This window comes from Clarias gariepinus, chromosome 6, assembly GCF_024256425.1.
Source record: "Clarias gariepinus isolate MV-2021 ecotype Netherlands chromosome 6, CGAR_prim_01v2, whole genome shotgun sequence".
NCBI classification, from domain to species: domain Eukaryota; kingdom Metazoa; phylum Chordata; class Actinopteri; order Siluriformes; family Clariidae; genus Clarias; species Clarias gariepinus.
This window is the reverse complement of record NC_071105.1, coordinates 40,720,926-40,734,147: the sequence shown is the minus strand read 5'-3', so window position 1 is coordinate 40,734,147 and position 13,222 is coordinate 40,720,926. Positions and strand designations below refer to the sequence as shown.

General features: G+C 42.6%; 1 protein-coding gene across 1 annotated transcript; it reads right to left on the bottom strand.

Annotated features, from left to right (window-relative positions):
* Nucleotides 1-6,717: 6,717 nt before the first annotated feature.
* On the bottom strand, nt 6,718-12,892 carry nfil3-5 (nuclear factor, interleukin 3 regulated, member 5). The gene is made up of 2 exons (XM_053497842.1): nt 12,719-12,892; nt 6,718-11,582 (listed from the first exon to the last, which is right to left on the bottom strand). The coding sequence occupies exon 2, from the start codon at nt 11,526-11,528 to the stop codon at nt 10,296-10,298; it is 1,233 nt and encodes a 410-aa protein (XP_053353817.1). The 5' UTR covers nt 11,529-11,582; nt 12,719-12,892; the 3' UTR covers nt 6,718-10,295.
* Between the last annotated feature and the right edge of the window lie 330 nt (nt 12,893-13,222).

The window sequence follows — 13,222 nt, the reverse complement described above, 5'->3', positions numbered from 1 at the left end:
GATTCGGCCTTTTGAGTGTGTGTGTGTAAAGCTGTGATGGAGTATATGTCTAAATATTCTAGAGTGTAAAGTACAGATAATTTATAATGTACAGTAATAATTATAGTACCGACCTTCTGTAAAGCTGATCATTTAAGTGTGTGTGTCTGGTCCTGTAGATGGAGCTGTTCTCAGTTTGTTTTTAAACCGTTTAATTATTAAAATAATTCTAACCAATAAATGCTTTTTAGTTAAACACAATTGTGTGTGAGAGAGAGAGAAAGATGTACAGTGGAACCTCGGATTACGAGTAACGCGGTTAACGAGTGTTTCGCAAGACGAGCATCAATTTTTTATAATTTTTTACTTTAAAAACGAGCATTGTCTTAGTTAACGAGCACTGAGTATCATGTTTTACGCATGCGCTTGTTTTAACAACGAGCCTTACGTCATCACAAGTGAGCCAACGGTTTTTCTCTCTCTTGTAGCGGAATTGTAGGTAATTGTCTCTTCTGCTGGGTGAATACACACACACACACACACACACACACACACACGCTGTGGTTGTGTGTGTATGTGTGTGATGTGCGTGCGCGCACACGCACACATTAACGGAGAGACCCTTTTTAAAACCGTTTAAAAGTTAGCAAGGAACATCGCTAGTCACACTCGTGTGAGCGCATACTAATGGGATCACTGCTGTAAGTAAAACAACAACAACAAAAATTAAACAGCTCCTCACCTTTGAAAACAGTCGCGACGAAGAAGAGTTTGTGTGTTTGTTTGGCAACCTGAGAAAAGGGGGCTGTAAACGCGAGCGAGCCCCCCTTCAGTCCCCCCTTCAACACACAAACTTCTCTCTGTCGTGATTGTTATCAAAGGTGAGGAGCTGTTTAATTTGTTTTTTTGTTGTTGTTTTACTTACAGCAGTGATCCTGTTAGTATGCGCTCACGTGAGTGTGACTAGGAATGTTCCTTGCAAATTTTTAAAAGGTTTTAAAACCGGTCTATCCGTTAATGTGTGTGCGCGTGCACATTTTACACACATACACCCTGCGTGCACAAATGAAAACCCTTATCTGTCGGGATTTATTTTTTACATTTTTTTAAGGTAAAGTACAGGTTAATTTGTTTTATTTTTACTTTATATTTTGTATTAATTATATTTATGTATTTATTTTTTGGGCTGTAGAATGAATAATTTAATTTTCTATTATTTCTTTGGGAAAATTAAATTTGGTTTACGAGTGTTTTGGAATACGAGCCCACTTCCGGAACGAATTAAGCTCGTAAGCCGAGGTTCCACTGTAATTGGTAACACGTCACTAATGAGGATTTCCAGATTAGTGATCACCTGATGCCACCTGCTGGCTGACATCCATCCCTGCATGTATTTATTTATTATATACAGTAAAAAAAGTTAAATAGTCCAACGTCTAAAATATATAGCGACACAAATAGACCTTTTTTTTTTTAATCAATACTACTTAAACTTAATAATAAGCAATAATTAGATGGGAGGCATTATTTCTTAGAGGACATATTGTTAGTTATAATAACTCGAAGTCAAAGAAAATGCGATATAAGAGGATAAAATTGGAACAAAAAAAAGCATTACAAGAAAATGTTTTTGAAAAAAATGATTCAGAAAAAGTGAGTTATTGATTTTGAGGGCTGAATATAAAAAGCTGCTTGCTGATAGAGCTGCTTCTACATTATGACATTATTTAGAAAATTTAAACAAGTTTTTAGAGGAATTGCCTAGACCTAGTCTTTTTGATGAACAAAAATTACTTTTGAAAATTAACAAAGTAGAAATAGAGAATGCTATTGATAGCATGAAATCAGGAAAAAGAGCTGGAACAGATAGATTTGTACAAAAAAATTACTAACCCCACTACTGGAAATGGAGGCATTTTTAATGGGTAGCTTTTCACCCTTTATGACTTCAGCTTTGATAATTCTACTGCCAAAACCAGGCAAACCTCTTAATAAATGCGAAAGTTTATTAAATTCTGATCTTAAGATAATATGTAAACTCCTAGCAAAAAGGTTGCAAAGCTTATTGCCAAATATTATAAATAAAGATCAAAATGGGTTTATAATGGGAAGGCATGGTTCTCATAATGTAAGAAGGGTATTGAATATAATTCATGCTAACAAGGAAAAGGCAGAAACAGCCTTTGATGGGTCGAATGGCCCTATCTTTTTAGAGTTTCAGCAAAAGTTGAAGTAGGAGGGAATTTTATAAAATGGGTTAAAGTAATTTATAACAACTCAAAGGCAGAAATTTTGACTTAATAGGATTATCTCCAAACCAATTAAAATTAGCAAAGGATGTCGACAAGGATGTCGGCTCTCTCCTTGTTATTCACACGATTGAACCATTAGCAATTGGAATACGTTCACATCGGCAAATTAGTGGAATAATAATAGGACCGACAGAACATAGAATATATCTATGTGCTGATGATGTCATTTTATTTTTGTCAAATTTGAGTCAATCTACTTTGGCTGTTTTACAGCTAACTAAAGCATTTGGGGATATTTCGGGATATAGGGTAAATAAACAGAAGGGAAGGGAACAGAGGTGATGAAAATGTGATGGGCAGGTTTGGTTTTCAGGACAGGAATGTAGAAGGACAGATGGTGGTGGACTTTGCAAAGAGGATGGAAATGGCAGTGGTAAATACTTTCTTCCAGAAGAGGCAGGAACATAGGGTGACATATAAGAGTGGAGGCAGAAGCACTCAGGTGGACTACATCTTGTGTCGACGTTGTAACCTGAAAGAGATCAGTGACTGCAAAGTGTTGGTAGGGGAGAGTGTAGCCAGACAACACAGAATGGTGGTGAGTAAAATAACCCTGGTGGTGAGGAAGGCGAAGAGGACAAAGGCAGAGCAGAGGACAAAGTGGTGGAAGCTGAGAAAGGAAGAATGTTGTGAAGTCTTTAGGGAGGAGTTGAGACAGGCTATGGGTGGTCAGGAGGGGCTTTCAGTTGACTGGACAACTACAGCCAATGTGATCAGGGAGACAGGTAGGAGGGTACTTGGTGTATCATCAGGTAAGGGGAAAGTGGACAAGAAGACTTGGTGGTGGAATGAGGAAGTCCAGGAGTGTATACAGGGAAAGAGGCTAGCTAAGAAGAAGTGGGACACTGAGAGGACTGAAGAGAGTAGACAGGAGTACAGGGAGATGCAGAGTAAGGTGAAGGTAGAGGTGGCAAAGGCCAAACAAAGAGCATATGAGGACTTGTATGCTAGGCTAGACAGTAAGGAGGGAGAGGGGGATCTGTACAGGTTGGCGAGGCAGAGAGATAGAGATGGGAAGGATGTGCAGCAGGTTAGAGTGATTAAAGATAGAGATGGAAATGTACTGACAGATGCCAGGAGGGTGATGGGAAGATGGAAGGAGTACTTTAAGGAGTTGATGAATGAGGAAAACGAAAGAGAACAAAGAGTAGAAGAGGTGACTGTTGTGGAACAGGAAGTAGCAAATATTGGTAGAAGTGAGGTGAGAAGGGCGTTGAAGAGGATGAAGAGTGGAAAGGCTGTTGGTCCTGATGACATACCTGTGGAGGTATGGAAGTGCTTAGGAGAGGTGGCAGTAGAGTTTTTGACAAGTTTGTTTAACAAGATCTTGGAGAGTGAGAGGATTCCAGAGGAATGGAGGAGAAGTGTATTGGTGCCAATTTTTAAGAACAAGGGAGATGTGCAAAGCTGTGGCAATTATAGAGGTATAAAGCTAATGAGCCAGACAATGAAGCTGTGGGAAAGAGTAGTGGAAGCTAGGTTAAGGGCAGAGGTAAGCATTTGTGAGCAGCAATATGGTTTTATGCCTAGAAAGAGTACATCAGATGCAGTATTTGCTTTGAGGATGCTGGCGGAGAAGTACAGAGAAGGTAACAGGGAGTTGCATTGTGTCTTTTTAGATTTAGAGAAAGCGTATGACAGGGTGCCAAGAGAGGAGCTGTGGTATTGTATGAGGAAGTCTGGAGTGGCAGAGAAGTATGTTAGAGTGGTGCAGGACATGTATGAGAGCTGTAAGACAGTGGTAAGATGTGCTGTAGGTGTGACAGAAGAGTTTAAGGTGGAGGTGGGTCTGCATCAAGGATCAGCTCTAAGCCCCCTTTTGTTTGCTCTGGTGATGGACAGGATGACAGATGAGGTAAGACAGGAGTCCCCATGGACTATGATGTTTGCAGATGACATTGTGCTCTGTAGCGAGAGCAGGGAACAGGTGGAGGAAAATTTGGAGAGGTGGAGGTATGCTCTGGAAAGCAGAGGAATGAAGGTTAGCCGAAGCAAGACGGAATACATGTGTGTAAATGAGAGTGACCCAGGAGGATCGGTGAGGCTACAGGGAGCAGAGGTAAAGAAGGTGCAGGATTTTAAGTACTTGGGGTCAACGGTCCAGAGCAACGGAGAGTGTGGAAAGGAGGTGAAGAGGCGGGTACAGGCAGGTTGGAATGGGTGGAGAAAAGTGTCAGGTGTGTTGTGCGATAAAAGAGTATCAGCGAGAATGAAAGGAAAGGTGTACAGGACAGTGGTGAGACCAGCGATGCTCTACGGCTTAGAGACAGTGGCGCTGAAGAAAAGACAGGAGGCAGAGTTGGAGGTAGCAGAGCTGAAGATGTTGAGGTTCTCCTTGGGAGTGACAAGGATGGATAGGATCAAGAATGAGTTCATCAGAGGGACAACCCACGTTAGATGTTTTGGAGATAAAGTCAGAGAGGCCAGATTGAGGTGGTTTGGACATGTTCAGAGGAGAGATGGTGAATATATCGGTAGAAGGATGCTGAGGTTGGAACTGCCAGGCAGGAGGTCTAGATGAAGACCAAAGAGGAGATTTATGGATGCAGTGAGAGAGGACATGAAGTTAGTTGGTGTGAGAGAAGAGGATGCAGAGGATAGGGTTAGATGGAGGCAGATGATTCGCTGTGGCGACCCCTGAAAGGGAACAGCCCAAAGACAAAGAAGAAGAAGGGTAAATAAAACAAAATCTTCTATATTACTGCTAAATCCAAGTGAAATAAGGAACCCAATTGCAGAGGTAATTCAATTAAATGTTGTGGATCAGTTTAAGTATTTGGGAATAAAAATTTTGCCAAAACTGAAAAATATCGCTGAAGTTAATTATGAACCTTTAATTACAGAAATTAATGAGTCAATTGACAGATGGATGTTATTACCAGTATCTACAATAGGAAGAATTAATATTTAAAAAATGAATGTACTACCTAAATTACTATATTTATTTCAAAATATTCCATTACTGCCACCTTCAGACATGTTTTCAAAAATCATGTTTGTCAGATTCATATGGAATAATAGCAGGGCTTCGTTTGTCTTTGTTGTAGCTTCCATATGATAGAGGAGGTTTAAAACGTCCAGACGTAGAGTGGTATTACTGGGCTGCGCAGCTGAGGTCTATTAGCTTTTATTTTTCATCGGGTGAGTCTCATTTTTTTTTCTTAAAATATTTACAACTAAGAAGTTTCATAAAATCAAATCAGGAGAATAATCTTGATAAACCCTCACTTTTGTCATTAGAAAAAATTATGACAAAGGATAAATGAAGAAAGGGCATCATATCTGAATTTTATGCGTTGTTGACAACTAATTCACCAGAAAGTTTAAAGTATAAGTTAAATGCATGGCAAGAGCTGCAATTTGAGCTGTCAGATGAAAACTGGGAAGAAGTTTGTATTAAGGCTCAAACTATGTCCATAAATACGCGTCTCAAACTTCTTCAGTATAAATGGATAATGTGGACATATGTAACACCGGCGGAATTAAATAAATATAACAAAAATATACCAGACATATGCAGAAAGTGTACGAAAGATAGAGGAACCTTTTTTTTTCATTGAATTTGGCAATGTAGAAAAATCCAAACATTCTGGGAAAATATAAGACTCATAATTGAAAAGATAATCTCAAAAGAAATAGTACTGGATCCAAAGCTTTTTCTGTTGGGTTTATATCCAGAGGAACAAAACTATAGTAAAAAAGAGAGAGCATTTATAGACCTCGGCTGGCTTTATGCCAAGAAATGTATAGTGGGATCTGTTGTGGATGAAAAAGTGCAAACCAATGCTTACGACAAATGTTATCAAGCCTTCCATTAGAAAAGATAACTTACATTTTAAAGGCTAAACCAAATGTATTTGAAGCAAATTTGTAAATACATTAAACATGTGAATATAAGAGATGAAGAAGAGGAAGATTAATCTGGGTGGACATCGCAGCTCTGACTTTGTTAAAAAAAAAAGATTTTTAAAGGAGATTTATTCAGCTTTGAAACTAGTAAGATTAAAAAAGCCACATGTTACAACAGGAGGAACATTTTTGTTTGTTGTTGTGTTTTTTTGTTTGTTTGTTTTGTTTAAATATTTTGTTAAAATTGTTAGATGTGATCTTCTAGAGTGCAGCAATGTCTTTGTTTAAAGTTGTGCATGATTGTACAAGGCTGTACTCCAAATGGGCAAAATAAAAATAAATATTGAAAAAAGAAAATAGTCCAAAGCCGACTTTAAAATGTGTTTGTTAGATAAATCTTACTTTCAACTCCCAGCTGTGTGTGTGTGTGTGTGTGTGTGTGTCCAATATGTACATAATATGTTTGTGTATGAGATGTGACTTTTTTTCTTCCTTTGCGCGTGACTAAATGTTGCTCTGTGTGTGTGTGTGTGTGTGTGTGTAACTACACAAGACACAGTTAAACCCACCAGTTTTATTTTGTCCTTTTTAACACATGGCAGCGAAACACGAGACTGCAGCATATGTGAGAAATATAGAACAATTTAAATATAAAAAGTTACAACAATGTAAAAAAATCCAAATAGATCATATAAGAAACTTTGCACCAGTGAGGAGGGTGTGTGTGTGCGTGTGTGTGTGTGTGTGTGTGTGATGCTTGCTGGTGTCGCTCCGGGCTCTGAGGTTTAACTTCACGTCACTGATGTCATTAAGCTCAAAGCTGCACATGTAGTGGACGCAACACACGTTAAACACACGTCTCATGCACACACACACACACACACGTGTGTGAGCTTGATGAGGTAGTGTAAAATCAGGAGTAAAATCAATAGATGCGCTGGATGCCCACATGTCTTAAGAGTGTGTGTGTGTCTCTTCTCCTGTCTCTCACATCACCTCGGGGTTAAAGTCCTCGGCGCCGGATTCACTTCAGTCACTAAACTTTACATAAACATCACACACTGGAACAGTTACACGGCTCAAGCTCTGCGTTTAAACAGATCACACACACACACACACACACACATGAGAAACTAATCACAGAAGCAGATTGACGAGGATTATTTTCCTTCACATCCCCAAGTGTTCACGCATCACGCGACTCCATCTCTTTAACTCCATAGTTACGTTTAATGTCATGTGATGTCGTTCAAATCCTCGAGTTCCTGTTGTCACTTGCGTTATAGCAGCTACACACACTCTTTCCTCTGTCTCTAAAGTCAGTAAAGCTACACACACAGCTTGGTGCATCATGTGACTGAAATGACAAAGATCACGGCTCCAGCTTTACTGTTACACAGCGCTCGCACTGGAGACTCCTTACACTGATCTTCCAAAACATCAACAATAACACACCGATTAATCTGTTCATGATCAGCGGCGCATGCGCTGTACACAACCTGTGAATGAGCCGTTACTATGGAAACAGAAAGGCATTCCTATAGAGCTGCTGTTACAGAGAATTAATCAACACCCGCTGACCAATCAGAGGCCAGGATTAGCTGCACTTTCCCCCTCTGTCCACAAGAGGTCACCAGTGTGGTTCACTGGGGGGGAGGAGGGGGCATAGAGGACTCAGTCTCTCTAATGTTGTGTCCTCTGTGTGTGTGTCAACCCTCTGATATTCTTGTATGCAGGTAAGATGACCTTTATAGTTTTTCTTCAGATTTTTTTATTCCATTTGTATCAGTCTGTGATTTAAGGACTCGTCTCTGTTTATAAAACCGATTAGACGTGAGACAGACGTGAGACAGACGCGAGTCTGAGACGGAACCAGAGTTTAGAGTCTAATGCGCACTGACGTCACTGATCAGAACTAAACAGGAGTATGACTTTACTTTGGGATTTAGGTTTATAAACATGTGACTTAAATAATCAATCTGAAGACACACACACACACACACACACACACACACACACTGTTTATAGTGAGACAAGAGCAAAAGTAAAATAAAAGAAACAGATTTAACTGCAGTATTTAGACTAAGTGTAAAGAGAAGGGTTTAGTGTTTTACTCTGTAACGATGATGATGATGATGATGATGAATATTTTACAGATATCTGTGTGTGTTACGTGTCACATGACCCCAGAGCAGGACGTGAACCTCGGGTTTGGTACCTTTGGATCTGAATTAACCATAAGAAAGTGAAACTGAAGAAGAACAAGAATTTTAGAATAATTACCTGTCTAGTTGTATCACTCTCACACACACACACACACTTGTGTGTGTCTCATGTCTCATTAAACTCCATGTTTTTGTGCCTCGAGGTTTAACAGGAAATCGAGCTAAAGGTTTTTATTCTTTGAGATTCTTCAACGTTTTAAAAGTGAAATTGTGTGAAATGTCTTTAAAACAGTTTATGTTTAATTACATCTTTAAGTGCTTATGAATATTTATTCAGGTCAGAATTTATAAAATCATTTATTCTGTGTTTAAAAAGGCGTCATGTGACTCGTGTTAGTATTGGGGCTGATATGGGGTTAAACCTGGAAAGGGCGGGGCAGGGAATTTCACAGTATAAAACAAAATCTTAAAATGTTCCAGTTTTAACTAACAAAAAACAAACCAAAAATTTACAAGAATTTTTTTTTGTGTTAAAAATCTTTTTTTTTTTTCCTATGAAGGAAGGAAACCGCGGACAGTAGACACTTTGCAAAACCGACGTCACTTGTTTTAGTGGAAGATCTTATCAAACTCTACTTATCCCTTGGAATTAGAAACAAAGAAATACTTCTTATTTTAGCTCATTTTCTTCTCGTAAATTTATCACTTTTTTTCTCAAAATTCAGAAATCCCCCCCCCCTTCTAACTCTTTTTTTAATATTATTTGTTTATTGAGCCCATATTGACCCCGATACACATTCATGTCCTGTAGCTTTAGGACTTTGTGTTGATTTTCTGGCGGTCACTTTGTGACAGAGCGACACCGCCCCCTGGTGCTGGGTCACATGGTACCTTTAGCCTTTTTCCTCCCACTAGCTCTAATCCCGCGCACAGGAGATCGATTAATGTGGTTTCAATCCCACACTAATTAGATCTGACTCTGTGAATAAATCCACACGCCGGACTTGGACGCTTCCTCAGTCTGAGGGGACGGAGCGTGACGTGCAGCGGGTCTCCGGTTCGCACCGGCGCTGGACTCGTCTCCTCGTGTCTCAGTAAAGCTGTACAGAGACGTCAGGAGGAAACGCAGCGCTCAGGAGGAGGCAGCAGGGGGCGCTGGAGTGTGCGTGTGTGTGTGTGTGTGTGTGTGTGTGTGTGCTGAGTGTACACAGCTAGGAGAGTTAGCTCACCTTGCTAATTCAGTCTGAAAACAAGGCCAAGTATGGCATGTCAATCTCTTACACACACACACACACAAAGGTTGACCATGATTAGTGTTATTTAATCGCACTTTCAGATGCTAGTTTCAGAAGCGATGTAGTGCTAATCTATCTCACCCACAAGACGCTGCTCACCTGTTAGCATCAACGTGGGGATCCGAAAGATTGTTCTAAAGTCACGTCTGATTATTTCTGTACATTCAGATGGAGATGTCGTGTGAATATGATAAAGTGTTTTTACTTAACGTTATCGGAAAATAGTGCAAGTAAGTGCAACTCCAGTCTCACCCTCGTGTGTGTGTGTGTGTGTGAGAGAGAATGTAAGACATTGCATTAGTGTTAAAAGAGGGACAGCAGGATCTGCTCTACGTCACTCCTCGCTTCTTCATTTAGACGTAAATCCTTTGTAACCGGTCGCAGAAATTCTGTTTAGCGCCCTCGACTTTCTTCCCTACATGATGCTCTTGGCGAAGGTGAGAGAGTGCTGAAGTAGATCAAGTGCTGGAAGGTGACGTGGACTGTAGTGCACTTAAGCTTTCCTTCAAGCAGTTTCTGAAGATCTGAGATCATCACAGCACATGGAGTCTGAGCTACAGCGTGAGGAACCGAAGGAACCTCCTCCAGCAGGTGGAGCTGTAACCCAGCATCGTCTAAAAAGGTTTAACAAAATATTAAAAAGCACAAAGAGCTGCAGAGATGATCGGAGACTCTGTGGAACCATAGCAGCCATCTCAGTCAGGGTTCTTGTTCCCGCCTCCTCGTAACTTTAGTCTCCTGCATGGAGAAGGTTCAGGAGGTACGTCTGCACACTGACAGATGTTGTCTCCTGACTGCCGACATCCTGAAGAGACTGAAGCGTCGTGACTCGTCTCCTCCTTACACACAGCTCGGTGTTTGAGCCTCAGCTTGTGCGGTAACGCTGCTGCTTTAACGTCTCCTCTGTTCTGACCAGCGTGTGATCTCCGACTGGTTTCTGAGGACAAAGACGACAGAGACTCGTCATCGGTGGACGCTTCCTTGTCTGAGCTGTGAGGATCTCCATCACTCGAGGACGTGTCCTTACAGGGGAACCTGTCGTGTCTCAGGTGGTCCTTGTGGGTGAGTGCTGGTGGATTAGTTGGGCAGATGTTCTGGGGATAAGCTTCGTCCGGAAGATGATGGTCTGGAAGGTTGTGGTGAACATCTGTGTCCAGTGATCTGCTCGCAAGCTGCTGAGCCACTTCTGAGAGCGTCTCTAAAGCGTAAGGTCGTAGTGGAACGACAAGCTTTGGATCTGCTTGGTTCTGAGAGACCTTTGAGCTGCTGCTGTACAGAATCACGCTCCTCTGGTTAGAAGCAGGTTGCTGTTCTTGCACGTTGCTTTGATGTGCTTGCTCGTGAACGTCGCTGCTTTCAGGCTTCAGCTTGTAATTCGGAGGCTCAAGACAGTCCGGAGATGATCTGTCTGAGAAATCGGACAGAGAACCTTGAGAGGAACAGTTGGATAACAACACCTGACATTCACTCTGAGTAAATTTCTCCGCCTCTGACGAGTCCGAGTTCATCAGGGCGTGAGTGCTCAGGAAAACTTGATGTTCTGTAGTGGCGCTGCTGACACGTGACAATTTCTCCGTGTGGGACGCGGCGCTGATGAGTCCGAACCTGAGCTTCAGCTGCAGAATCTCCGTCTTCAAGCGAAGGTTCTCCTCATTGAGCGCCATCACCCGGTTCTCCAGCACCATGTCGTTGACCCTGCGCTTCTCCCGCGAGCGCTTGGCGGCTTCGTTGTTCTTGCGGCGTTTTTCCCAGTACGACGCGTCTTTGTGATCGTCAGAGATGAACTCGCGCTTGCGTCTGCAGCTCACGCCGGGTTTGGGTTTGGCGACCCGGCCCTGACGAGCCCCGCTGCTTCCTGCATCCGGGATGTCGTCCAGGGTGTCCGAGTCTACGTGGGGGGAGGGGCCGGGACGGAGCTGAGTTTCCATGGTGCTGTAACAGGAGCGGCTGCGTGTGTGACATCGAGGACCGGGTCAGACGTTCTACGGAGCAGACAAAAGAGCAGGCGGTAATCACTTAGACCTCGACACACTGTACGAGCTTCATCATCATCATCATCACTGTGTCAGACCTGCACAGTTAGCTAGCGTTCCTCACACCTTGGCTATGTGTGTTAGCGTCTTTGTTGTACAGCTACAACATGTGGCTACATGGGGAAGAACTGTGGTGTGTGATGAAACACACACACACACACACACATACACACACAATAAACCACGCATTGAGAAATACACATGTCTGGCAATGTAAGTGTGTGTGTGTGTGTGTGTGTGTGAAGTCCTACTCAGACAGGATTAGTGCTCCGTACAGAGGTGTGTGCTGTAATAATTCCTGTAATTCCTGTAATGTGTGTGTGTGTGTGTGTGTGCGTCTTCTATGAACTGAGCAGCAGAAATCACTCCAGCTGATGTTACATCACTTTTGTGTGCAGGTGTGTGTACGGTAAATCAGGAGACACACACACACACACACACACACACCTGGTTTATTTGTTTCAGACTGAGTATCACCCCAAACACACACACACACACACACACACTGAGCCGGTTCTAAATATTAGTCATGCTCTGCAATGTGAGACATGGTGTGTGTGTGTGTGTGTGTGTGTCTGGCCCAAACCGTAAGCACCGGAAACACACACAAATAGGTCAGTGGGACAGGAAGTGCAGCCTCTCACACACACACACACACACACTCACGAGCCACATCGTGGATTTAAAGTAAATTCACAGACATTCTACAGGAATAATCACACACACACACACTCTCTCTCTCTCACACACACACACACACACACACACACACTCTCTCTCACACACACACACACACAGATGTGAATCTACACAGCAGTAAATTAAAACACAACCGGAAGTGCAGAGACAACCCGTCACGTGCTCCTGATCTCTCACTCTCACACACACACACTCTCACACACACACACACACTCTCACACACCGCTCTGTAACACCGACACCCGTTAAACATCAAAGCGCTGAGGAGCGCGCGCGTGTGTGTGTGTGATGTCGTTCCCGCGCCGACACTGATGACGTTTAATTAGTACACATGCGAACACACACACACACACACACACACAAAGACGGGCAGCACGTGCTCTTACCGGAGTGAAGCGGTCTCGCGCGCCGGTTGTTCAGTTACAGCGACGTGTGTGTGTGTGTGTGTGTGTTAGTCTCTCTCTCTCTCTCTCTCTCTCTGTTCTTCCCCCTTAGGTGTGTGTGTGTGTCCGAGTCCCGCGTGCTCGTGTCTCTCCGGTTCCTTTCCCTGCCCCCTGGCGCGCGCGCACACACACACACACACAGATGTGTGTTAGTAGGTCACGGTAGTTGCAACGAGCCAGGAGAAGCTGCGCGCGCCGTCCCCCACACCCCCCTCCTCCACACACACACACACACACACACTCAGACCTCCTCGGTCAGTGAGATGTTCCTCCTCCTGACTGTGACTCATCCTGCACTGCTCCTGACCTCCACCAATCAGACTCTCAGTTCAGTTCAGAAGAGTTTTAGTGACATTAATGTGAACAAAAAGATTACATTGTTGCCAAATCAATTATAAACCGTTAATGACATTATAATAACATGATATAGTGAAGAGACACTGACGG